Consider the following 26,180-nt stretch of genomic DNA (forward strand, 5'->3'; position numbering starts at 1 on the left):
GCTCTTATGAGTTATGAATAGATAACAATGGTAGGTAGAGTAATGTCGTGTAAAGGATTTGGCATATAGAATATAGACAAAGTGAGAGAATAAATTTTCGAATTTAAAAGCTTGTGGACAGTAATATACTCCATATAATTATGTTATTTCATTGTTTTTTTTAAAAAAAAAAAAAATGATAACTAGGAGAATTTAATGAATCAGAGCAAGCAACTTCTAACCATTGTGGTTGTGAGTGTTGACAACAATGCGTTTATGAAAACATTTTTAGCATTTGTTGATCAAGATAAACTGTAAATTTGTTATTTGGTAGATTTTTTAAAATAGTAGATATTCATCTCACAACCTCTTATACTAATAGATATTTCTCTTGATTTAAGTGCTCTGATAGATTTCAAATTTTTTGTACAACTCGTCCTAAGAGCACAAGAAATTATGTACTACAGTATATGAAAATAATGGAGAAGGAATTTCGAAAAGGGATTGTGATGCCCCAATTTGTTTGATTGTGTGATGTGTGTGGGTGTGTGATGAGTCCCACATCGGATATTTACTGGGTTGAACTGGGCTTTATTAACAATTACAAGGAGTTTCAATTGTGACTAGTCCTTTTGAGGTATAGCACAGATATGGCTAGCGCTTTTCCTTGGGTCGTTACATATGGTATCAGAGCCGGCCCGGTAATTCGTGTGGGCTCAGAGACACTACTACACAAAGTGGGCCCTAACGAGGACGTTAGGGATTTAAGTGGGGGAGATTGTGATACCCCAATTTGATTAATTGTGTGATGTGTGTGGGTGTGTGATGAGTCCCACATCGGATATTTACTGGGTTGAACTGGGCTTTATTAACAACTATAAGGAGCCTCAATTGTGACTAGTCCTTTTGAGGTATAGCGTAGATGTGGCTAGCGCTTTTCCTTGGGTCGTTATATATGGTATCAGAGTAGGCCCGGTAATTCCATGTGGGCTCAGAGACACTACCTCACAAAGTGGGCTCTAACGAGGACGTTAGGGATTTAAGTGGAGGAGATTGTGATGCCCCAATTTGTTTGATTGTGTGATGTGTGTGGGTGTGTGATGAGTCCCACATCGGATATTTACTGGGTTGAACTGGGCTTTATTAACAATTACAAGGAGTTTCAATTGTGACTAGTCCTTTTGAGGTATAGCGCAGATATGGCTAGCGCTTTTCCTTGGGTCGTTACAGATCCAAAAGGGCAACAAAATCCCATAATCATTTGGCAGGAAGCAATTCTCAAGAACTATATGATACTATAGTCTCAGATCTAGCTATTCATGAACAAACACATCAGACATTTATTAACTGCAAATATTTCTCAATGCAAATTTACCTTGAAGAAAGAAAAGAAAGATCAACAAGGACCAGCAAGACCAACAAGAAGGACCACAAAATTGCAAATAAAATCTCAAAAAGAAAACTAAAGATTCCAGAAAGAACCTGCTAATGCTTTTACAAAATCCTCATCCAACTTTGATATCACAGCAAACCCATCCCTGCAGTCTTCAACCTTGATTCCATGTCCTGAATCAAGCGATCCTTCTCACTTATTGATCTTCTTTTTTTAGATTGTATAAGCTGCTTTTGTTCATCTTTGAATTTCTCCAATTTAATTTCCTGTGATAGTACAAGCTCCTCAATCTTGATTTGAGATTCTAAAAGTCTCGAGTCAGCTTTAAATTCTCCCTCCATACGAAACTGTGCTTGCGCAAGTCTATACAAATGGTCAAAGGCAAACTGAACATTGAACCCAACATGCTGCGCCAGTTGAAAGTTCTTCCACCAATTGAAAAGTAAATAAGGAGTGATGTCCTTAACCATGGTGTTGCACATGCTTTGTGCAACCCCACCAACAATGTTAAGGACACGCATCTTTGTCCTTGGATTTGAAGTGGAGCTTGCACTAATATCCCCGTATTTGTCAAATAAGGACTCCAGAATAGGGGCACAGTTCCGAGAGACCATGTAGTCCCTGACTTCTACAACTTCTGACTCCAATTCCAAAAATGTCATATTCAAAATATCCTCTCTCATAGGATGATTAATATTCTTTAAAATGGGTATGAATATCTCATCTGAAGTGGCGATTGCATAGATAGCCCAGTATTTGACAAATAGTGGCTCTAGAATATGGGCACAGTTCTGAGAGACCATGTATTCCCTGACTTTTACAAGTTCTGACACCAATCCCAAAAATGTCATTCTCGAAATATCTTTCTTTAACATGGGTATGAATGTCTCATCTGAAGTGGAGCTTGCACAGAAATCCCTGTATTTGACAAATAACGACTCTAGAATATGGGCACAGTTCTGAGAGACCATGTAGTTCCTGACTTTTACAAGTTCCAACTCGAATTCCGAAAATTTCAAATTCGAAATATCCTCCTCTCTCATGGGATACTTGAGATTCTTTAAAATCAGTATGAATGTCTCATCTGAATTTACCAAATCTTCAAGAATACTATCCCTATTCCCAGAGTCAGCTTTAGACATTATCTCTCCAACCAAATCTACTATAGCAGCTTCTGCATCTTCGAATTCCCTTTTCTCATCTTCATTAGAAGAGTTAAATATTTCTTTTAAGGTCAAGCCTCTTTCTGATATCTTCTCATCAATATTGTGTCTATCCACTATTCTCAACTCCACATCTCCACGCTTCCCACTTAGTGAAAGTAACACCTGGTAAAATTAAGCCAAGTCAATGAATTGGTGTAGAAAGACAACATATTAAGGTAAAGCAAGACGATGAAATAAGTAATAGAACTATGCTCGTTGGGGACTAGACTCAAGTGACCGGTTATCTAGTCATACTAATCATCTATGTTTTATTTGTTTTAACCATTCTTTCCAATTTCTTCTTATGGCTTTTGAGTTATCTACATCCTACGCAAGAACGCACCAAAAAGCCCATGGTGCCTGTGTCAAACATGGACAAGCCTAGGGCACAGTTGCCTGAGTATCTGTTGTGAAAAATCTTATTTTGAGATCTATATGTTCTAAAAGCTTTAATACCCCTTGAAAAATTCTGATTTAGGCCCCAAGCAATTAATGCAATGAAATTAATGAAATTATTGAAGAATATAACTTGATTTTCCACTCATAAGTAAATATTTTATACAATTTATATTCATCACAAATATCAAATACCGAATCTAAAGTAGTAATCTATCAGCACAAAGATTTTAGTAAAGAAATGGAAAACCAATGAAGAACCTCTTCAATTTTAAAAACCATTTTGGGGATCCAATCATGTTAGAAATCCACTATAAGGAAACAGTCAAAACAGTCTTACCATATGGATAGGGAGGCTCTTGCGTGGTTTCAAGATGCTAAAGAAGAAGGCCTATTCACCAGTTGGGACTCGGGAGGCTTTTGTTAGGGCATTGCAAATAAGATTTGGAAGTACAGCCTTTGATGATCTAATGGAAGCCCTTACAAGGCTAAGGCAAACTAGCTCTATTGCATCTTTTAATGGGCAATTTGAAGCACTATCAAATAGGATTAAGGGGCTGTCAGAATTGCACAAGTTTTTTTTTTTCACTGGATTAAAGGATGAGATTAGACTTCTTGTGAGAATGCTAAACCCACTGAATCTTAATGCTGCTTTGGATTAGCAAAAATTCAAGAGGAGTACCTCTTAAGTCTTAACTGGTAGGAAAACTTTCAAAAATTCTCAAGATTCAAGTAGGCTTTCCATCTCGGGATCATTTAAGGCTGTACAAGTTGGACCAACTTAAGCCTAAACTTCTTGTCCGCACAATCACTCCAGCTCAAATGGATGAAAGAAGGAAGAAAGGGCTCTGTTATCATTGTGATGAGAAGTGGCAGCTTGGACATAAGTAATGAAAGGGCTATAAACTCACTCAAAACATTTGCAAGGGTTTCACCTTGAGTTTGATGCATAACTAGTGAGACCGCAATTACTACTGCAGAGCAAGAGGTAACAGTGAATGCAATTGAAATCAAATTATATGCATTAATTGGAAACCCATCTTCAAGTACCAAGAGAATGTTGGAAAAGATTAAAGGCCAGTGGGCTATTATCCTCATTGTCATTGGTAGCACTCATAACTTCCTAGAGTCATCAATCTTGGAAGCATTGAGGCTGTCGGTAACATCCAAGAAAGGGCTTGAAGTTAAGTTGGCTAACATGGTTGTGATCATGACAAAGGGAGCTTGTGCTGATGTTTAAGTCATAATGCAAGGCCATTTATTCATGGTTGAATTGAATTTGCCCCCATTAGAAGGATGTGCGGTAGTGCTAGGCAAACAATGACTTAGCACTCTTGGGATTATATATCCAATGGGACTTCAAGCAATTGACCATGAAGTTCCTGCATATGGGAAACCAGGTTCTATTACAAGGTCTGAAATCCCCCAATTCCCCTCAGCATGATGGAGATAAGTTCTTTAAGTCTTTAACAAGGAAGGCAATTGTGTTGCAGATTATTGTGATGGGTACAAGTAGGTCAGAAACAATAGTTGGAAGAGATTAACAATCTGTTGGATGAAATTGCCAAGTCTTTGACACTCCTTTGGTGCTACCACTCTTTAGGGGACATAAGCATTAAATCACCTTGAAGAATGGCAACTCAACCCATCTGTGAAAAGCCTTACAGGTACAATTACTATCAATAAACTGAAATATAAAAGATAGATATGGAATTGCTAGATGCAGGGTCCATTTGAGCCAGTTAGAGGCTCAAAGCCCATTTTATTTGATAAATTCAATAGGTACAATGGGAGCGGTGTGATTTCAATACTGGGCGTCTTCATTGGAAACACTAAGATGTGCCAATTGAGCTATAAGACTCTTAGCAAGGCCATTTTCCCTTCTCAACGTTTAGTAGCAATTTGGCAATAACTAGAAAGGGATTACGTTGCAAAATGTTCTCCTACTCTACAAGGCAGAGTGTACCTTGGTCCTAATTCATCATTCAAAACTAATTTTGGCTCGTCATATTAGTTACCTTAAGTCCTTGCACAAAGCCAAGCAGGATTTCTATTGTAAAAGGATGAAAATCAAGCTCAAGATGTATATCAAGGAATGTAAGGTTTGTCAAAGTTCAAAATTGAAAACTCAGCCCTTGATGGACTTAAGTCAAATCTCAAATTTTAACAAAAACCTAGTTTAAACTCACATGTCTATGTATCATCCGATATGCATGATTAATATGATATGATATAATTCATATGATACACATTTATGTGTCATACGATTCATGAACATGATCAATATGTACCTACGATATGATACTTTTTTCATTCGATACAATACTTATCGCACGATATGTATCGTGGATCATACTATACTCACAACTATGCCCACTACACTAAAACAGCACTAGCAATTATTTATTGTTCTTTAACGAAATCATTAGTTGTTTCCATAAATACTTAATAATTTTGAGTTAATTGGTGAGGGATGAAACAAGAAGGGTATGTTAAAGTAGGTCTTATGTTCATATCTACTATCTAAAAAATTGATTTTTTTTTTTTTTTTTTGATTCATTCATCGTAGGCCTTGCCCAAATCTTTAATGGACTTATTTTGCATACTTCAATGGTAGACTTTAATTTCAAAACACACACTCTTTCAAAATCAATCTTCTCAAATGAATTTTCTAAAAATTATTAGATTGGTAAACAATATTATACTTTCATCATTCATTATCAAAACATCAGAAGTCGCACCCAAAGGTAATTTATACACTAACCAATGAATGGTATGAATCTGTACGTTATTTGCATTTTATATCCAAGTTAATAAAAAAATATTAATAAAAAAAATGAAACTTATTGAAGGAAAAATGAATTCATATAAGATAGTGAATTTGTACATACCTCATCAATCACACAATTGATATGTGCCACATAGTTGCTGCATCCTGCACAGTGATAAACACTTTCCCGTGGGTCTCTACTGCTTTCACAAGCATCACAATAGTACTCACCTGAATAATCTTCCACAAAATAATCTCTAAGGTAAAGGGGATCGATATGACATTTATGCTTAATGGTACTCGGCAGTGGAACACACAAGAGATGGACATTGAAGTCACACTTTACACATCGCAAATACGAGACATCGGAATAGCTAGTTTTGCAAACTTCACACTGAGGGTCATCATACACTTTCTCGAAGAAAGAAAGGAGATGCTTGTGACCTTCATACTTTATTAGAGGCTTTAATGAAGCGCAATTAGCATCCAACTTAAAGCTGCATTCTTTACGCGTAAAACGATAGGAAAAACCAAAGCAACTCTTGCAAGAACAAGCATCACATATAAATTTTTTTCGAGGAAGAGTTTTTCTTGATACGCCGATTAGACTATCATTAACATGTGGTTGAAAATGATGTTGCACCTCTTCTATAGGTTCAATACAATCTTGATGGATGAAGAATTTGCATCTAATGCATTCATATGATGGACCACAAACGTGTTTCTCACATACACCACAGCAAACTTCATTCTCCTTGTCATCGTGGATTGAGAAATGCTTGTGCCTCAAATATTTCACTTTCCCCATCTTATCCAAGGATTTTAAAATTGAGACTGTGCACAACAACTTTTCATCAAAAAACAAATTGAGAGTGTGCTTTGGGTGAAGAGGATGTTCAATCTGATGTGGGACTGCAGCACATGATCTGTGGAGAGAGAAATCACATTGGATGCAACCGTATATTTCACTAGAGAGGACTTGATTGCATCCATCGCAGGAAACTACATGATCATTACTTTCCTTGTTACAGAGGATCAAGGGGTGATGGTGGTAGTAACTTAGAATGTAGTTTTGGCCTTCAAAATTTCTAGTGAACATTTGGGCACATTCAACATCAAGGAAAAAGTGGCATCTATTACAACAGTATGCAAACTGGGAGCGACTTTTTTCACAGGCTCTGCATGTAAAGTTTGTAGTCTCCTGTTGTAGAGATAGAGGGCATGGGTGGAAGAAATTCTGAATCTCATGGGGTAGTTCAAGACATAATTCGTGGATTAAGAACTTGCATTTCAAGCAAGCAAAGGATTTTTCAAAACAAGGTTCACCGCAAGCAGAGCAACTAGGAAAATCAATATTGTTCATAAAGAAATAACTAGTAGAATCATTAACCTTATTGTCAACGATTATCAGTGGATGCTTATGGAAGGAATTTTGACTGATTCTATTTGTTCCCAGGAGCTCTAGACAGAACTCATGCAGGAAGAACTTGCACAGGAAGCAAACGTAGGTAGGCCCGAAGCAACATTTACGGCATAAAGTACAACAAACAACGCCAGGGACATTTCTATGATAGTAAACGATTTCCAATGGATGGTTGTGAAAGTAGTTTTGAATGTGCTTGTAGTGTCTATAATGTTCGATGAGATCTCGAGTGCATGATTCATGGAGATAGAAAGCACAATCAGAGCATTCGTAGAATAGACTAGAGGATGAGAGTTGTTCCCGGCACGCATAGCAGTTAGCATTACCAGTACCACGGAGTAGATTGCTTTCGTGGAGGAACAGGGAATGGGGGGGGGGGGGGGGGGGTGGCTGAAATGATAAATATCTTTTGGTTGACGACGAAGTCTGAGGAGCGTAGGGCCCGGGGCGCGTAAAGAATCAATTCTTACTTTTGGAATGAGCGTAATGGCGACTAAATAATCAGTGTTTTTTTGAAGTTCGATGAGCATACGGGCGCATAAATAATCAATCTTGAAATTGCACAAGTCACAGCGGAAGGTTAAGGCTTGGCATATAAGTTTGCAGAAATCGCAGCGTTCCCTCTCTTTCCTAGTGCTTAGCATAAGAGGATGATCTGAATGCAAGGAAAGATTGATTTCTGTCGGATACATGGCACATGATTCGTGAAGGAAGAAATAACATGGCTTGCAAAAGTAGGTAGCACCGTCGCACACTTTTCTGCACGCTGCACAGTACTTTCTATCCCAAGCTTTTATACAATCATCATATATCAACCAATGCTCGTGGCTGACATGTTGAATGGGCTTGAACTTAGGGTTCATAAGCATTCGAGCACAGTCAAGATCGATCTTGAAATTACAATCCTCCTCACAATGTAAGCTCCGTCCTCGATGACTGTAACATCTAGTGTGACAGAAATCGCAAAAAAATGATGGTTCAGTGTCAGTATCACTAACCTGTAGCTTTAGCTTGTGGTCGTGAATTGGTAACCGAATCCCTGATTCGAGTGCACATAAAAGATCCATTTTGAAATTACAGTCCGTGCAACGGTAGCTGAAGCCCCGACAATACTTTTGACACACACAGCAATAGAAATCCCGATTATCTACAATACCGTGCAGCTTTAGAGAGTGAAATGGATGGAGCAAGTGTACGATCTCATCCTCCAACTTGGCACATTCTTTATGAAGATAATACCGACAATCGTTGCAACTATAGACGACGCCAGAGAGACGACGCCAACATGCAGCGCATTTTTTATTATATTTATAGGAATTCTTTAGTCGTAAATGATGCTTATGGCTAAAGTGTTCGATCTCATCCTCCATCTCTCTTTCTGTTTTTAGTTTTTTCTCTTTTACCGATGCTTATGGCTGAAGTGAGGTTCTACAGTTCACTTTCCCCCTTTACCCTTTACACACGGCTTTTGAAGACAGGATTGATTGAAGGAATCTCACTAAAGGCTAGAATTTAAAAGAAAGATAAGAAATGAAGGAATTGGAATAAAGTCAATAAGCCACCTCATTTTAAAATGAAAAAAATTGAAAGTTTATCGCAACTTATTTAAAGTATTGTATTCCAAAAAAAAAAAAAAAAAAAAAAAAACAAAAAACTCTTAACTTCATTTTTCTTCAATTAAGGACTCTATGGTTTAAGTTTATTCTATCAATTTTCCTGAATTTTTTAAAAATATTTTTTAATAATCAATTAAATATTTTTTTATTTTAAAAAATTTGAAAAAAAAAATTGGACACTCAAAATTTGGTGGAAAACCTTGAATGAACTTGAAACTTAGAAGACTTAATTGAACAAAAGTTAAGTTAGAACACTAAAAAAATTTTGGTTCAGTTTTTTTTTTTTTTTTTTTTTTTTTTTTTTTTTTTTTAAATTTTGGGTTTAGTTAATAAGTATTTTTAGGGTATTTGTTTATGAATTATTTTAAGAAAATGGGCTTTTGCCCTTATTTTTTAAAAAAATTCTAGCACAATGTCCCTGTTTTTTAGTTATCATATGTATAATTTTTGTAGTTGTTATTGGTTCAAATTTGAACCTACCATTGAGATTATTTTTTTACCCAACAATAACAACTAGTAACAACCTACCACTTAGAATTTATTGTGAAAATATTATGACAATGTTGTAAACATAGCATCCCTCTAAAATTAAACTTAGCCCCTTCAAACATAATTTTCGGCCCCTTAAACCATAAAATTGAAATAGCCCAACTAACAAGAAAAGGTAACTCAAACAAGAACAAAAATGGCCCAAAGAAGAACAAAACTAGCCCAAACACTCCCCCCCCCCCCCCCCCCCCCCCCCCCCCCCCCCCCCCCCCCCAAAAAAAAATGACTTTGTCCTTGCATTTATTGAATTAGAGAGTGTCTTGGACTATTATCACAAGTTTTGCAAAAAATTTAAAATGAATCATAGCATTAAATTAAATCTACCAAATCAACGGAATTCCAAAACATACTCATTCTTTTTTCTCTTTCTCTTATCTATATGCCAAGTCCTTTACGCCACAGCATTGAATTTCAATCTACCCACCAATTTTAAATACACATATTAGCAATCCTATTCTTAGTTCTCATCTATTGCTTAATTACCTAAAGAAGATACACGTGCCATTATTGAGAGATTAATTCTCTTCCTAAATTCTCATAAGTAGCATATATGAGAATGTGACACAAGTATTCGGAATGTCTTATGAACTTTGTGCCATGATGGTTAAAGTAATGCAGGTTACTGAATTGAATTGAAGTATTTTATATATTTAAATATGATTTTTTTTTCAAAAAATAATAAATATTTCTTAAATTCTATTCTCCCATTTTAGAAGTAACATTACTAATTAATCATGTAAAGTTTTTATTTTTTATTTTTTATTTTTTAGAAAGTCTATAGACACAAAAAATTTGACAAAACTTTTCACACTAGTTAATGTGGCAAATTGATAGCGGTAAGTATAAATATGATATCTTAGTGGTGGACCTAGATAAGAATTAGTAAAAGTTTACTAACTCAACTATTGAAAAATGTTGTAAATTTTTTTATGTATTGCTCTTTTTTTTTAGAAGTGCTACATTCACAACATTTTCATAACAAATCCTACGTGTTAAGTTCTTACTAGTTCTAATTTGAACCCACCACTAAAATTACTTTTTCGCCCACTAATAACAACTAGTAACAACTTGACACTTAAAATTTGTTGTGAAAGATATTGTAGACGTATCATTTCTTTTTTTTTTTTCTTTTTTTTTTTTTGATAAAAAAATGTTATTTTATTTATTGGCTAATACTTGAGTTTAATTAATGCTACCAGAATGAGAAAAATGATCATATTTGTTTACACAAGCCTAAGGCAACTGTCATATACTGTATTATTTGTATAAAAAAAAATGGTATTCTTTTATTCCGCTTTCTATGACCGCTAAGATAAAAGCAACACAATAAATTAGGCTTCACACATATATCCATCATAAGGACAGAAGGAAAGGACTTATGGTAGAGGGTCGGATTTGGATCAGATTCAATACCTAGTTTATCCTGTATCTCTCTTATAATGATTTTTTACCATTTTCACCTTCTTTTTTTCTCACTTATTTTATTAAATTGAAAATTGGTTTTTTCAACTCTCAGTCTCAAATCGAGAGCAATTGCATCAAGTGCAATACCCTGTCTCAATCCCAGAAGACCTGTCCTTGTTATCCATAATTCACGTATTGGTTTGCTACAGATTTCCTATAAAACATCTTCATAAAATTAGAGTCATTACACACCTATCACTTCCACCAGCTTGCTTTCAATAAAGCAACCCAAAGTCTATTTTGGAATACTCCAGCCAAGGGAGAAAAATCCTCCACCCAAAGACCTGTCCATCTCGACGTTGCCCCAAGTCTTTATGGCTATAGAAACTTCAACTTTTTCAATAAAGCAACCCAAAGTCTATTATGGCTATAGAAACTTAACTTTTTCTGATTCAATGGACTTCACTTGCAAAAGTTCCAACAATAATAAGCTGGACCCAATGCATTTGAAAATGGGGGATTCACTAAAAAGCAAATTGCTCATCTAGGTCCCTTTTCTTTCTGTTTTTTATTTTTTGTTATTTTTTGTTCTGACAAGTTTGAATTGATTGTGGGAATGTATGATGCAGAGACAGATTTCGCCTACTGCGTATATACCCAAAATTGATTAAACTCTTTCAAGTTTGATGCATAATTTTAACCATAGAAGAGTAATAAACGGTTAAAAATAAAGTCGTAGGAAAATTCCTTGGAGAAGATGACCAAAGGTATTACATAGAAAGTCATCAGATAAATTTTGATAATATCTTTGGCAGTATCACCTTTCAAGTAGATAACAAAGTTGGCAAAAAATAATGGAAGAATTTGTTGATCTTTGCCAAGAGCATCATAGGCTAATTTGTATTTTTTAGTATTTTCAATAGAAATATTCAAAATTTAATTCCTTCATCCACAATTATCAATATATTAAAAAAAATTATTGATCACCTATAAATACTCTTTTAGTTAACAATCCAAAATACAGGATAACATAGGTATCTGATATTGCATTTGTACAGTATATCATAAAAGAGCTTGAAGACCCTTAAAAAAAATTTAACAAAAATTGTCTCACATTTGAAATTTTTTCTAAAGAGAATTGAACTCCCTCAAAAGCTAAAAATAACTTTAAGCTGAGTCTATGATTTAGAAAAAGGATTTTTGCAATTTGTAATGGATAGATCTCATAGTCCAAAATAGAAATTTAAAGATGTATCTATTACTTTATTTAAAATTTAAATGATATGAAACTCTTAATATTGTTAGATTTAGAAAATAAAATATAACTTCAAAATAAATTCTCTTCATTTTCAGAAATATGGAGATGATCATGCACAGTAAAATTTTGAATCTTTAGAATTGCATATTTATAGTGCACTATTCTGGCTTTTAATAAAAATATAATGAATTGATAAAAGTGGTCATTATTTTGCAAAATAGCACTCAATGCTTACCTATTTACCCATTTTAAGAGAGAGATTTAATAATAATAATAATAATAATAATAATAATAATATCTATTCATTGAATAAATTGGGTCCAAATATGAAACTATAAATTACTATTATTATGTTCTCATTCTGTCATTACTCATATTAAAAGTATTTTTATCAATTTGGTATCAAATGGGATAAGTTACCACTTCAAATCATTTTATCACATGTTAAGAAGGAAGAAAGAAGGCTAAAGAAAATGGTGTTGTTTTCCTTTTCAGCAAATACAAAGGGGTAAGTTGTGCTACGAGATTTCTTCTATTCTTAACATGCATATTAAGCTTCATATCAATCAGATTGTTTACCACTCAATCAAATAAATTCATTTTTTTTTCTTTATAATTTTAAAGTTCAAAAAATATTGAAATTTAAACAGATGAGAGAGTTATTATTTGTTTTAATATTTTGGAAGCATAATAAGATAATACAATCCTATGGTCAGGGAAAATAATTCAATAATTATTTTTTTTTAAATAAAAGGACAAAGTTTGGCTACAAATTTAGTGGTGGCTTAAGGCTATAAGTCCACTCAATATTTTTTTTATTGGATATAAATTTTGATGAATCTATCATTGGACTTGCAAAATTTCTAGGAGATTAAAATTCAATAACTATATCATCAATCATTTGTTTGAATGGCAAGTTTTTGTAATCTATATTATACATAAAAAATAATTTTTACATACAATCTAACAATTTGATCTTCAAAATATATAGTTATATTCATTTTTTTAATAGAAGTTGTAGCTTCGGGTGGGTTTTGTATTTTAGCCAAATAAAAAAAAATTATTATTATTAAGTTCTGCAATATTAAGAGTTAAGTGTAACTTAATCCCCCTGCTCAAAAAAAAAAAAAAAAAGTGTAACTTAATCCCATCATTTTTTTTAATGGTTGTATGTTTTCTATGCCAAAATTCCGGACACGTGATTGATTACTGCAAGCCAACTACCCTTGACTTCTTTAGCATCCAAACACTGAAACACTGGTTCAAGCCATTTTTAGTCTTTCTCGAAGGCTAAGCAAAGAAAAATGACGGGACCACGAAGACCTGTCCATCTCAATGGTGCACCAAGTCTTCGGCTGTTTCTAACAATAATGGATTGGCCACGTTGCATTTGACATTGGTGGATTCACTGTGATATCGGAAAAATTGAAAGAAGTAGCTGGGCATGTGGCCAATAGGAGTAATTGTGGTACTGTAGGCAGCACAATGGCCCTATCTCAAGCCTATTTAAGCATAGGACTTAAAGAAATGAACTAAGCTATTCATAAACAGCTCAAGCTTGGCTTGATAAAAAGTTCATTTATAGTTATTTATTTATAAATGAGCCAAGTTTGAGCCTTAATTTTAGTAAATATTAACCAAATAGCAAATATTAGCCATGCATTCACAACCAATGCATATTTAAATAATGTTCATATTTATTATGCTAAATAGGCAAAAATAGATGTGAAAGCGGAAGCATAAAATAGTTATACAATAACATGCAAGGATTACATGGTTTAGCATGATGGCTTATGCCTATGGAGAAAACCCGCAAGGCTCTTGACCACTATTTTTTTATTTTTTTATTTTGATAAGTAAGATAACTCACACACTGGGAGAGGGAGAGTAAGACTCACAAGAGCTTACAATACTTATCCCATCAAAAGGGCCTTTGAAGGAATCAGCAAGTCTTATAAGTCTTACTATACACAGGACCGATGTGGGACTTTACCCACTATTTACCTATCTCCAAAAACACGGACACATCTACAAACAGTAGTGAAGAATTTTAGGGGGCGTCAAGTTAAATAAAACAAAATTCTTAAATCAAAAAATGTTTGACCAAAAAAAAGAAAGAAAAAGAAACTCATCTCATAAATTAACTTTTAACTCAATAAAGTTGTATCCTACTTTCATTGAAACTCATTTGATATTTCATAATCATGAGTTGTATATTGCTATAACCCAGTTATAAAAACTCATTTGATATTTCATAATTATGAGTTGTATGTTGCTATAACCCAGTTTTTTAAAATAATCATGAGGGTTCCAAATTTTGAAGAGTTTCTTATCTTAAAATATACACATGGTTTCCCTAAAATTACTCACATTTTAAACCTAGATATTAAATTTTATAAAATATCAAAGTCAAATCATTAAACAATTACTAGTAAGTTACCCATGAAATGCACAGATAATGTTGTAAAGAGTTCATCATAAAAAGTAACAATTATAAATTGCACACATATATCCATTATAATTATTCAATAGAAGTAATGAGAAATAAAAAAAAAAAAAAAAAAACTTTGAAGGAATATTATAGAATAAAATTTTATATAGAACGTATCTTTCTCTTTTTACTTAATTATAAAACAAAGTACACATCTCACAGTCAATGACATAATTTACAAAACCCAAAAATCTATAAAGTCTTACTTTAATATCAAAATCATAATTGTTGTTGTTACTCAATATAAAATGCAAGCTCCCCTACTTTGGTTGTAGTCAACTTATACGGGTTAGGATTAGATGAAACAATAATGTTAGAGCCAGGCTAGTGTTGTTGAAAATTGAAGGTAAATGATATCGTTTTTGGTTTGTGTGTATTTGAAATGAAATGACATGAAGGGCTATAATTTGAAGTAAAATGATAAAGTGATCGTCCAAGTATTACAGATAAGATGAACCTAGTAAAGTAAAGGCTAGGAAGAGCATACCAACATGAAAAGGGAAACAAAAGCAAGGCAAAGTCAAAGAGATGGGTGAGGAATGAAAAAAAAAGAAAAAAAAAAGAACTCCACATGTTTTGTTAAATAAAATTTTCATGCTTGCTGTTGTGGGCCAGTGGCAGTAAGAAAGCTGGTGTTGCGACTTTGGAACGATTATTAATGGAAGCAAGATTTGCTAGACTCTGATTGCTTTGTATGGGGAGTAGGTTTTGTCCTTAGGCAATCAAATTTTTGGCCCAAAGTATGGTGCAACAAACATGTGCAAAAAGCAAAAAATCTATTAATGACAAGGAAGAGAAAATAATTAACATTTTTTAGGCAATCTAATTTTTGGCCCAAAGTATGGTGCAACAAACATGTGCAAAAAGCAAAAAATCTATTAATGACAAGGAAGGGAAAATAATTAACATTTTTTAGGCAATCTAATTTTTGGCCCAAAGTATGGTGCAACAAACATGTGCAAAAGGCAAAAAATCTATTAATGACAAGGAAGGGAAAATAATTAACATTTTGGATTTTTCCCAAAAAGCAATGGATCACCAATCTTTTAGCTTTCATCAATAAATTTGAAACAGCTATTGAAATACAGTTTATTATTTAATATATATATATATATATATATATAAAATTCTCTATCGGTGACTACCTCAAACTACAAAATGACCAATTAGAGCAAAAAATTTCTATACACACTGATAGATTATTAATGGAAGCAAGATTTGCTAGACTCTTATTGCTTTGTATGGGGAGTAGGTTTTGTCCTTAGGCAGTCTAATTTTTGGCCCAAAGTATGGTGCAACAAACATGTGCAAAAAGCAAAAAATCTATTAATGACAAGGAAGGGAAAATAATTAACATTTTTTAGGCAATCTAATTTTTGGCCCAAAGTATGGTGCAACAAACATGTGCAAAAGGCAAAAAATCTATTAATGACAAGGAAGGGAAAATAATTAACATTTTGGATTTTTCCCAAAAAGCAATGGATCACCAATCTTTTAGCTTTCATTAATAAATTTGAAACAGCTATTGAAATACAGTTTATTATTTAATATATATATATATATAAAATTCTCTGTCGGTGACTACCTCAAACTACAAAATGACCAATTAGAGCAAAAAATTTCTATACACACTGATAGATTATTAATGGAAGCAAGATTTGCTAGACTCTTATTGCTTTGTATGGGGAGTAGGTTTTGTCCTTAGGCAGTCTAATTTTTGGCCCAAAGTATGGTGCAACAAACATGTGCAAAAAGCAAAAAATCTATTAATGACAAGGAAGGGAAAATAATTAACATTTTTTAGGCAATCTAATTTTTGGCCCAAAGTATGGTGCAACAAACATGTGCAAAAGGCAAAAAATCTATTAATGACAAGGAAGGGAAAATAATTAACATTTTGGATTTTTCCCAAAAAGCAATGGATCACCAATCTTTTAGCTTTCATCAATAAATTTGAAACAGTTGTTGAAATACAGTTTATTATTTAATATATATATATATATATATATATATATAAAATTCGCTGCCGGTGACTACCTCAAACTAAAAAATGACCAATTAGAGCAAAAAATTTCTATACACACTGATAGATTATTAATGGAAGCAAGATTTGCTAGACTCTTATTGCTTTGTATGGGGAGTAGGTTTTGTCCTTAGGCAATCTAATTTTTGGCCCAAAGTATGGTGCAACAAACATGTGCAAAAAGCAAAAAATCTATTAATGACAAGGAAGAGAAAATAATTAACATTTTTTAGGCAATCTAATTTTTGGCCCAAAGTATGGTGCAACAAACATGTGCAAAAGGCAAAAAATCTATTAATGACAAGGAAGGGAAAATAATTAACATTTTGGATTTTTCCCAAAAAGCAATGGATCACCAATCTTTTAGCTTTCATCAATAAATTTGAAACAGCTGTTGAAATACAGTTTATTATTTAATATATTTATATATATATATATATATATAAATTCTCTGTCGGTGACTACCTCAAACTACAAAATGACCAATTAGAGCAAAAAATTTATATACACACTGATAGATTTTAGATCAGGGTGTGATCTACTTAAAATTCTCCTTACAAACACAAAAAGAACAATTTTAAAGAATATGTAATTTTTCAAAATTTTCTAGCATATATTTTAACTAACTTTTTTCTGTATATTTCTAAAATCAACATTAAAATAAAGTAATAAATTATTATGTCTTCGGGAGTATACTCCCCCTCTCATATAGGGTATGTCCTACTGACCCACCCCCATGTGAGAGGGAGGACCAAAATACACAATAATTGTCTTCAACCTAAATAATGCACTGCATCATTGCTTGGATTGATCATCTTTACTGTCCTAGTAATTGTATGGAGATAAGGATGAATCAATAAAGTGGATTCATGCCTTTAAAAGCCATGTGTAATGGAAGAGATATAGAGGGTTTACCAAATATGACCCCCTTTTGTCAAAGACAAAAAAGTCGAATCAAAAGGACTAAACTTCATCAACCACAAATACTTTGTGAACTATAGAAACCCACACATGAAGGATAATAATCTCAAGAGGTTTCAAGGAAGTATTGAGTAGGTATTGAGATTTACAGAAGGTGGCCTAGAAGAGCTCTGTAGATCGAGAAGGTATCGAGAAAGTATCGAGCCAACTATATATCAAGATACATGTTGAAAATACACTTTTCTGCTTTTCTTGAGCAGATTTTGTGTTTTCAAATTAATCTTCAATTACAACTTTAAGACACATAATTTGACATGATTTGACAATACCAAAACACGCGAACCTTATAATTTGCAATTATATACTTCATGGATTTATTCATTAATTTAATGGGCAGATCTTGAGATAAATTATCATGTGCTTTTTCATATTTGTTTCATTCAAAAAAGTTTTGGGCTTTTGTTGCCCTTCTAGATATTTTCTCGAAATTCCGTTCCATTATATTCATCTAGTGATTTACACAGTTTCCTGTGCTCTTATAGTAAGAGGAACAAGATATTTACAAGTCAATTAGATGGCTGAATAAGGAAAAGATTATTTCTATTTATAATGTCAGAAGTGCAAGAGGTTGAGATGCACCTCTACTTTAAAACAAACCTACAAAATCACAACTTAGATCACCATATGCTGAAATGTTTTCATAAACCCATTCTAAATACATTGTTAATCAACATACTCAACCAGAACCGTTTATAAGTTTCTCAGCAAAAAAAAAAAAAAAAAAGCAAAAACAAAAACAAAATGTTTACAAGTTCCTTACTCAAATTATTTCTCCGAGGTTTTGTCAAATGAGCTGAAATAGTACAGTGAAATCTATAAATAGTACTAAAAAGTGCAATATGACCAATAAATAGTAGCAAAAATAAGCTAAATAAAAAAAAAAAAGTTGGCTTTTTAAGTCAATGCTAAACACAACTAAAGTGTCCGTCTGGGAATAGCTTATTCAGCTGAAACTGAAAATTTTTTGCTAAAAGTTCTATAGATAATGTTAAAAGGTAGCTGAATTAGTACAGTAAGACTCATGAATAATATCAAAAAATACAATGGAACCCATGAATAGTAGCAAAAATAAACTAAGTAATAAAAAAAAAATTGGCTTTTTAAGCCAATTCCTAACGCACATGAAATAACATAAATTTATGAAGTACAATACTGTTGACAAACCTTGAATATTCTAAAATTTATTTACTCACTTTGTGTTTAGTTTATTTCATAAATCCTTTACACCACAACATGGGGTTTCAATCTAACCGATTATTCCATTTTTTTTTTAAAAAAAAAAAAAAAAGGTCATCCGTCGAAGCCATCTCAAATGGAGAATGTAATTGTTTAGAACGCCAGTGTTTGCTCGAATGTGAAATGTAATAAAAGATAACCGGACAAAATTGACTTCTACCCTTTTCAGGCAAAATAAATAGCATTCTACCCCTTTTCCAAACTAATTAGGGAAATGCCCCTCTTTTGAAAATCGACTTTCTCAAAATCGAGTTAAGTTCTATAGTGACGTTTTTAAGGACTTATAGTGACGTTTTTAAGGACCTATAGTGGCGTTTTTTAACTCAAGCTCCATGAAATCGAGTTATAGGTAAAATAATTGCAAGTAACTCGACTTCATGGAGATCGAGTTACAAAACGCTACTATAGGTCATTAAAACGTCACTATAGGTCATTAAAACGTCAGTATAGGCTCCTTAAAACGCCACTATAGGGCTCCAGAATATATATATATATATATATATATAAATATTTTTAACTTGATTTTGAGAAAGTCGAGTTTCAAAAGAGTGACATTTCCCTAATTAGTTTGGGAAAGGTTGTAGAATGCTATTTATTTTGCCCGAAAAGGGCAGAGGCCAATTTTGTCCAAGATAACCTTCTAATGTCTTTCCTATGTTGACTTGAGACAAGAAATAAGCTTTTTATTATTATTATTATTATTATTATTATTATTATATATTTTTAATGAACAAATTGGTCTTGCATTGCAACGGGGTGAACTATTTGGTTAGAACAAAGAAGATTAATGAAGGCATATGTGGGCTAAAGATCTCAAGACCACACTAGATTAAAAAAAAAAAAAATCAATAAAAAACATAATAATTATTAGCTAGGTAAAAATGCACTTTGGGTCCCTACATTTTGAGTTGATTTTGATTTTGGTATCTATGTTTTAAACACACCTACCTTAGTCCCTGGAAATCGAAAATCATTTCTATATTGGTCTCGGCCATCATCATAGTAATGGAAATATCCTACGTTGTAAACGGAGTGCTTTGTTGGCATTTTTTATGCAGACGTGGACATTATAATAATATTAAAAAAAATTCGTTGGCATTTAAGGAATGCCACGTTAGTATTTAAATTAATAAAAAAAACCAGATTAGAAAATTTAAAAATAAACCTTAAATCTAATTAAATTAAAGAAATAAAAAAGATTGTTACTTTTCATTATCTTTTTCGTAAGAATCTTTCCCCAAGACATTCTTTCCCCCATAACATGAGCTTCATGTTCTGCCTTAGCAAACAAACCAAATTCCTGCAACCCATAAACTTAGAAGTTTTCCTAGAAAAAAACACAAAAAACTCAGAAAATTCAGCTAAAAAAAAAATTCATAATTCTCAAAACCTCCATTTTCTCAAACCTAGCAAATTCATCAAATCTTAGCAAAATCATCAAATCCCAAAGCCACAAAACACCAACCTTAGTCCCTGGAAATCAAAAATCATTTCTATTTTGGTCTCTGTCGTCATCTTAATAATGAAAATATCATACGTTGTAAACAGAGTGCTTTATTGGCATTTTTATGTGGACGTGGACATTAAAATAATATTAAAAAAAATTCATTGGCATTTAAAGAATGCCACATCAGTATTTAAATTAATAAAAAAAGCTAGATTAGAAAATTAAAAAAATAAACCTTAAATCTAATTAAATTAAAGAATTAAAAAAAAAAATTGTTACTTTTCATTATCTTTTTTGTAAGAATCTTTCCCCAGGACATTCTTTCCCCCATAACATGAACTTCATGTTCTTCCCTAGCAAACAAACCAAATTCCCGCAACCCATAAACCTAGAAATTTTCTTGGAAAAAACACAAAAAACTCAAAAAATTCAGCTAAAAAAAAGATCATATTTCTCAAATCATCCATTTTATCAAACCCTAGAAAATTTATCAAATCCTAGCAAAATCATCAAATCCCAAAGCCACAAAACACCAACCTTAGTCCTTGGAAATCGAAAATCATTTCTATTTTCGTATCTGTCATCATCTTAGTAACGGAAATATCCTACGTTGTAAATGGAGTGCTTTGTTGGCATTTTTTATGCGGACGTGGACATTAAGATAATATTAAAAAAAAATTCGTTGGCATTTAAAGAATGTCATGTTAGTATTTAAATTAGTAAAAAAAGCCAGATTAGAAAATTAAAAAATAAACCTTAAATCTAATTAAATTAAAGAATTAAACAAAATTGTTACTTTCCATTATCCTTTTCGTAAGATTCTTTCCCCATGACAGTCTATCCCCCATAACATGAACTTCATGTTCTTCCCCAACAAACAAACCAAATTCCCGCAACCCATAAACCTAGAAATTTTCCTGGGAAAAAAACACAAAAAACTCAGAAAATTCAGCTAAAAAAAAAAATCATAAATCATAAAACCTCCATTTTCTCAAACCCTAGAAAATTCATCAAATCCTAGCAAAATCATCAAATCCCAAAGCCACAAAACACCAAATCAATCCAGACCTACAACCAACCCAAACAAAAAATCTTAAAGAGAAGATGAACATGATAAAGTATAGTTTGGAGTAAAATGATAAAGTGATCGTTCAAGTATTACAGATAAGATGAACCTAGTAAAGTAAAGGCTTGGAAGAGCATACCAACACAGAAAGGGAAACAAAAGCAAGGCAAAGTCAAAGAGATGGGTGAGCAATGGAAAAAAAACTCCATATGTTTTATTAAATAAAATTTTCATGCTTGCTGTTGTGGGCCAGTGGCGTTAAGAAAGCTGGTGTTGCAGTTATACATTGCGATTGAATGGAAAAACTTATTAAAGCTTGTGTCAAGCGAATCACTCCATGCTCCCCCTGCTACTACAGAGGCTTTTGCTATAAGCTTGGAAGTACTGCAACAGCTACTAGCTCAAGAAATGCAAAGAAATAAGATAGTAATGGAAGGAGACTACAAAGAATGTATCAATGGCCTTGTGAAAGAAGCTGAAAATCAGCCTTCGGAGATCATCATAATGCTAGAAGATATCAAGTCCTTAAGTAGTGCTTTTGATAGTTGTAGTTTTAAATGGATTAGGAGAAATGCCAATGATATGGCTTGCATTTGATGTAAATGGGATATGATAAACAATTTTTCAAGTTGTATAATGGAGATTACATGGTAATACAACCAAATTAGACATTTAAAATTCCCTCAAAATAGATTTGATGATAATTGTTACGACTTTGGAACGATTGTTAATGGAAGCAAGATATGCTAGACTCTTATTGCTTTGTATGGGGAGTATTTTTTTCCTTAGGCAATCTAATTTTTGGCCCAAAATGTGGAGCAACAAACATGTGCATAAAGCAAAATATCTATTAATGACAGGAAGGGAAAATAAGTAACATTTTGGATTTTTCTTAAAAAGCCAAGGTTTTTAGATCCGGACCATTTATTAAACCGTAAAAAGGAGAGGTTTAAGGTTTTTGAGGTCGAACTGAGGTCGAACCGAGGTTGAACCGTGATGACGTAATAATTAATTTGAACCGTGATGAAATAATAATTAATTTAATAATTAATTAATATGAAATAAATAAAAATTAATGCATAAAAATTAATAATCTTGACTAAATATTTAAAGAAATTCAAGTATTCGAAAACTACTAAAATTAAAATGTATTTTTTACAGTTTAATATGAATTTTAAATAGATATTTTCTTATCATTTATAATATTTTAATAAATTTGTACATTAGTCAACATAACAATATCTTTAAAAGTCATGATTTATACCATTAAAATATTATAACTATTTATCATCCACAATAGCCTATTCGCCTAGGCTACAGAACAAGAAACAGACTAAACAGTACACTACCACATACAGAAGACATGACTAAAGAAACGAATAAAAAATTAAAAGATGCTGCGGCAGACCAGAAAAATGACTAAAGCAAAGAATAAAAAATTGAAAAAGCTACCTTAGACTAAATCATGTCCTCTGGTTATCAATTATAATTCCAAATCTCGATGTTTAAAGTTTCAAGGTGGCTAGCTGTTAGGCATATGAGCATCTGATCTGACCGTGGCTTTGAAAAATGAAGTATCAATAGTTTCAACACTGCCTTTGAAAAACAAAAATTGCTTCTCTCTCGCCCAAACCCCATTTTGCATAACCCATTCTCTCTCTCCCTCTCTCTCTCTCTCTCTCTCCATGAAATCTCTTGTTCCTCTTTCCTCTTAGACCAAAATCAAAAAGTAAAGGTGTCATCTAGTCCACTATGGAGCTACACTGTGAAGAACGAAGTCCATAGTGAGCTGTGACTTCAGATTTGGTTCTTTTGGACCACCATTTTTTAGGGGGAAAAAATGGCAATTCCGTTAATTCAACCAATCACGAGACTCAGACGCAAGCTTCAGCATCAGCCGTCCTTCCTCCTTCGTCGGAATCCCTCGTTCCTTCGATCTCCTCTACAAAGACCGTTCGCTCCAACAATTAGCCCTCTCCACCATCAACTCCTACTCTGAAGGGAGCAGAATTTAAAGCTTGTTTTTCTGTGTGTTTTTTTTTATTATTTATTTATTTTTTTATTTTAAGGTTCAAATTTAAAGGGAAGCAGGGAACCGTGAGAAGCGGTCTGATCACGATTCTCAGAATCGTGAGGTCAAACCGCGGTTCGCACGGGTTCCTACTTTTTTCACATAAAGGGGTTCTTGAGGCTTAAAGAACTGCAAAGATGAGCGGTTCGAGGTTTTTCTGATTAGACCGTACGGTCCGGTCTGGGTTTCAAAACTCTGTAAAAAGTAATGGACCACCAATCTTGTAAAGTTGTGATTTACAACTATGTTTTATGTTGGCTTTATTCCATGACAAAAAGTGTTGTAATTGCTCTAATTTTGTTCCTTGTATTTTGTGGGATTTTATTGTATTGGGTTTAGTATTAAGTTAGTGACGACTTAAGCTTAAATGAAGAATCAGTGGATTTCACGAGAAGCTCGTGAGAAGCTAAGCCGCAAAACAGCACATGAGGAGCACATGACTGGAAGCTGAAGAGTCGTGCCAGGCTATTGTTTTCGCGAGTGTCTCGCGGGTAAGGCCTTCCTTTGAGACAGTCGCGAAACATTCTATCTAGAGGTTTTTTATGTGTGACTTTCTTACCCTTCACCCATACTATATATACCCTCATTACTCACAAATGTAAATAAGGCCATTTAGAGAGAAAAACTCTAGATAGGTTTTCTACAACACACACCCATCTTTTTGAGAGAGAGCTACTCATCCTTAGTGAGAAATCATTGTAGCCTCTTCTCCTTCCCTCTCCCATTATCATACCTTGAGAAGAGATTTGTACCCAAACACAATCCACACCTTTTCAGTGTAGTGAGTGTCTTTGGTGTTGTTGGGAAGCACTGGAAGAAGCCAAGGATGGCAGATACAACATGGAGCTTGTTGCAGGATCTGGAGAGCTAGACAGGACATGGTTCTGAGAAGCCTTGTTGGAGTAGGAGCTTGGAGGGCTTAGGTACAGCGGGTAGATTAGGCTTGGAGGGTCTCTTGCTAACCCATGTATCCCAACTGATTATCTAGTGGATCGATTACCGCTTGGAGGGCGGCGGAGAGGTTTTTTATCGAGATTCTCCAGTTTCCTCTTCGATAACACATCGGCGTGTTATCTGTGTTTGCATTCTTCTTTCCTACTATTTTACATTTCATTTTACTGCTGTGTTTATATGAATATGTGTTAGAGTAGCTTGTTTGTTTATCCACTCGCATTTACACTATTCCGCACTTAGAATGAAGTTAGTGTAAAATCTATCGAGCCGTAACTTTTATTTAGGGGTCTAAACAGCTCTTGTGTTTTTAACACATTTTCGTTTTAGCTTTCATCAATAAATTTGAAATAGTTGTCGAAATACTATTTATTATTTAATATAAAAAATTCTCTATCGATGACTACCTCAAACAATAAAATGACCAATTAGAGCCAAAAAAATTCTATAAACATAGCGATAGATTTTAAATCACGGAGTGATCTACTTAAATTTCTCCTTACAAACAAAAAAAATGACAATTAGAAGATAAATTGAGACTACGTAATTTTTCAAAACTTTCTAACATATATTTTAACAAACTTTTTCTGTACATTTCGAAAATCAACATCAAAATAAAGTAATAAATTATTATGCATTGGGAGTATACTCTCCCTCTCATGTAGGATAGGTCCTATTGACCCACCCAATGTGAGAGGGAAGACCAAAATACACAATAATTGTCCTAAACCTAAATAATGCACTACATCATTACTCGAATTGATCATCTTTATAGTCTTTTTTTTTTTGCTGAGAGATCATCTTTTCTGTCCTAGTAATCGTATGGAGATAAGGATGAATCAATAAAGCTGATTCATGCCTTCAAAAGCCATGTGCAATGGAAGAGATATAGAGGGTCCACCAAATATGACCCCCTTTTGTCAAAGACAAAAAGGGTCGGACCAAAAAGATTAAACTTTATCAGCCACAAATACTTTATGAACTGTAGAAACCCTCACATGAAGGATCGAAAAAGTATCAAGCCAACCATCGAGATACATTGAAAATACACTTTTTTGCTTTTCTTAAGCAGACTTTGTGTCTTCAACTTAATCTTCAATTACAGCTTTAGGACACATCAAAACTCAATAAAAGACACATAATTTGGTATGATTTGACAATATCAAAACACATGGACCTTACAATTTGTAATTAAGGTGCCGTTTGGATTTAGCGTTTTCCGCTGAATCCAAAGCTGCTTTTTTCCACTTTTTTTTTTTTCCTCACTTCATGCGTTCCAGGGGACAACTAGCACTGTAGCAGCACTGTTCATCACTGTTCACGCACTAAAAATATTAAAAATGGGTCCCACGATACTATTCACATATTTAAAAATTATTTTGCTATAGTACTTTCAGTTTTCAGTTTTCAGTTTTTAGTTTCAGCAACAATAAGTTCAATCCAAACGGATCCTAAATATTTGATAGATTTATTCATTAATTTAATGGGCAGATCTTGAGATAAATTATCATGTGCTTTTTTTTATTTGTTTCATTCAAAAAAGTTTTGGGCTTTTGTTACCCTTTTGGATAATTTCATCTAGTGATTCACACAGTTTCATTGTGCTCTTATAGTAAGAGGTACAAGAAATTTGGGGAAAAATGGGCAAATGCCCTTTTCTCGCAAATTAAACATCATTTTGCCCCATTTCCCAAACTAATTAGGGAAATGCCCCTCTTTTGTAACTTGACAATACGAGAATCGAGTTTTTATGAAGAACTCGACATTTCTATGATCGAGTTAGTCTGACCGTTGTGCCACGCTGGCTCTGTAGACGTGGGTTTTTCCCAATAAAAAAATGTTTGTGTAGACATTCATAACTCGAGAAGCGTAAAATCGAGTTTTCTTCAACGGTTTGAATCAATAGGACCCTAACGTCTCA

General features: G+C 33.4%; 1 protein-coding gene across 1 annotated transcript in view; it reads right to left on the reverse strand.

The window, feature by feature from the left end:
- Window positions 1-1,362: 1,362 nt before the first annotated feature.
- Window positions 1,363-26,180, reverse strand: part of LOC126723242 (uncharacterized) — an 83,930-nt gene continuing 59,112 nt past the window's right edge. Inside the window, exon 2 of the mRNA XM_050426567.1 lies at window positions 1,363-2,700. Coding sequence (XP_050282524.1) covers window positions 1,501-2,700 — 1,200 coding nt within the window. The 3' untranslated portion in view covers window positions 1,363-1,500. The remainder of the gene's footprint in view (window positions 2,701-26,180) is intronic.

This window comes from Quercus robur, chromosome 4 (assembly GCF_932294415.1).
Source record: "Quercus robur chromosome 4, dhQueRobu3.1, whole genome shotgun sequence".
Taxonomy (NCBI): domain Eukaryota; kingdom Viridiplantae; phylum Streptophyta; class Magnoliopsida; order Fagales; family Fagaceae; genus Quercus; species Quercus robur.